At 63.8% G+C, this 1170-nt stretch overlaps 1 protein-coding gene across 1 annotated transcript in view; it reads left to right on the forward strand.

Moving 5' to 3' along the window:
- Positions 1-421: 421 nt before the first annotated feature.
- MNEG_12037 (hypothetical protein) overlaps positions 422-1170 on the forward strand; it is a gene marked incomplete at both ends in the record, with an annotated part of 2802 nt that continues 2053 nt past the window's right edge. The window contains 2 exons of the mRNA XM_014039490.1: positions 422-427; positions 629-838. Coding sequence (XP_013894944.1) covers positions 422-427; positions 629-838 — 216 coding nt within the window. The remainder of the gene's footprint in view (positions 428-628; positions 839-1170) is intronic.

Below are 1170 nucleotides of genomic sequence, written 5' to 3' on the forward strand. Positions count from 1 at the left end.
CACCTGCACGCTGTGCACGACCGGCGGGGGGGCGGGCGCCAGCGCATCGGGCTGCCTGCTTTGCGCAACCGTTAGACTCGAGACGCGTGCAAAAACTTGATCGTTGCACCCTGTGCTTTTATGTTCACGGTACAGGGGGTGCAGCTCCTCTAAAAACGGTGCACGATCTGATCTGCCTGCCAAGCCGTCTTAGCAGTTTACCAGCAGCTCAGCGTCATGCAAGCAGCTCACTCACTGACCAGAGCTCCCTTCTCGGGCGCGACCCGCGCGATTCTGAATCCCGGCCTGCGGGCTGGCCTGAGGAGGGCTCCACTTGTGCGAGCAGCACAAGAAGACAGTTTGGAAGGATATGTCGAGGTGCGGAGCTTTTGCGGTTGGTGATGGGCCATGACGAGTCAGCAGTCCTCGTCCCGAACACCCAATGGAGGTTCTGCGCTTTGCTCTTTTGCTGAGCGGGTATCGGCAAACGCCTCCGCAGCACACGTGTGTGTGCTCGCTATGCTGCCTTCGCCGGCGCCACCAGTGGCGCCATCACCCCGCCGCGCGTGTGCAATGGGCCTCTTGTCGCCAGCGCCCAATCCATGTTTGTCCCCGCGCCCGCACATGCGCCCCCGCCCCCCGGCGGCAGGTCAAGGTCGACAGCGTGCGCGTCAGCCAGGGGTCGTCTGTGGTATACCTGCGAATCCTGGACGGCAGCGGCTACGTCATCCCTGTGCACATCGGCGAGGCCGAGTCTAACGCGCTCCTCAAGGAGATCAACAAGCAGCGCCAGTCGCGGCCGCTGACGCACGACATGGCCAAGAACATGGTGCAGGCGGTCGGATACCGCGTCACAAAGGTGCGGGCCCGCGCGGCGCGCGGCTCCCTGGCCAGCCGATGCGGGAGCGCCGGCGAAGGGGCCGCGGCGGGCGCAGGCCGCGAGCCTACGCCCGCGCCTCGCATGCCTGATGCGGGCCCAGCGGCGTTCCCACCTTTGAACCCCCTCGCCGTCTCAAAACGCACAAACGCGCGCACACACACCCATATGCATACGTACACGCACACGCACGCAATCAAGCACGTGCACAAGCACGCAAACACGCGCACGCGCACACACACACACACACACACACACACACACACACACACACACACACACACACACAACACACATACACACAACACACACAC

The sequence above is a fragment of the Monoraphidium neglectum genome (assembly GCF_000611645.1).
Source record: "Monoraphidium neglectum strain SAG 48.87 unplaced genomic scaffold scaffold03027, whole genome shotgun sequence".
NCBI lineage: Eukaryota > Viridiplantae > Chlorophyta > Chlorophyceae > Sphaeropleales > Selenastraceae > Monoraphidium > Monoraphidium neglectum.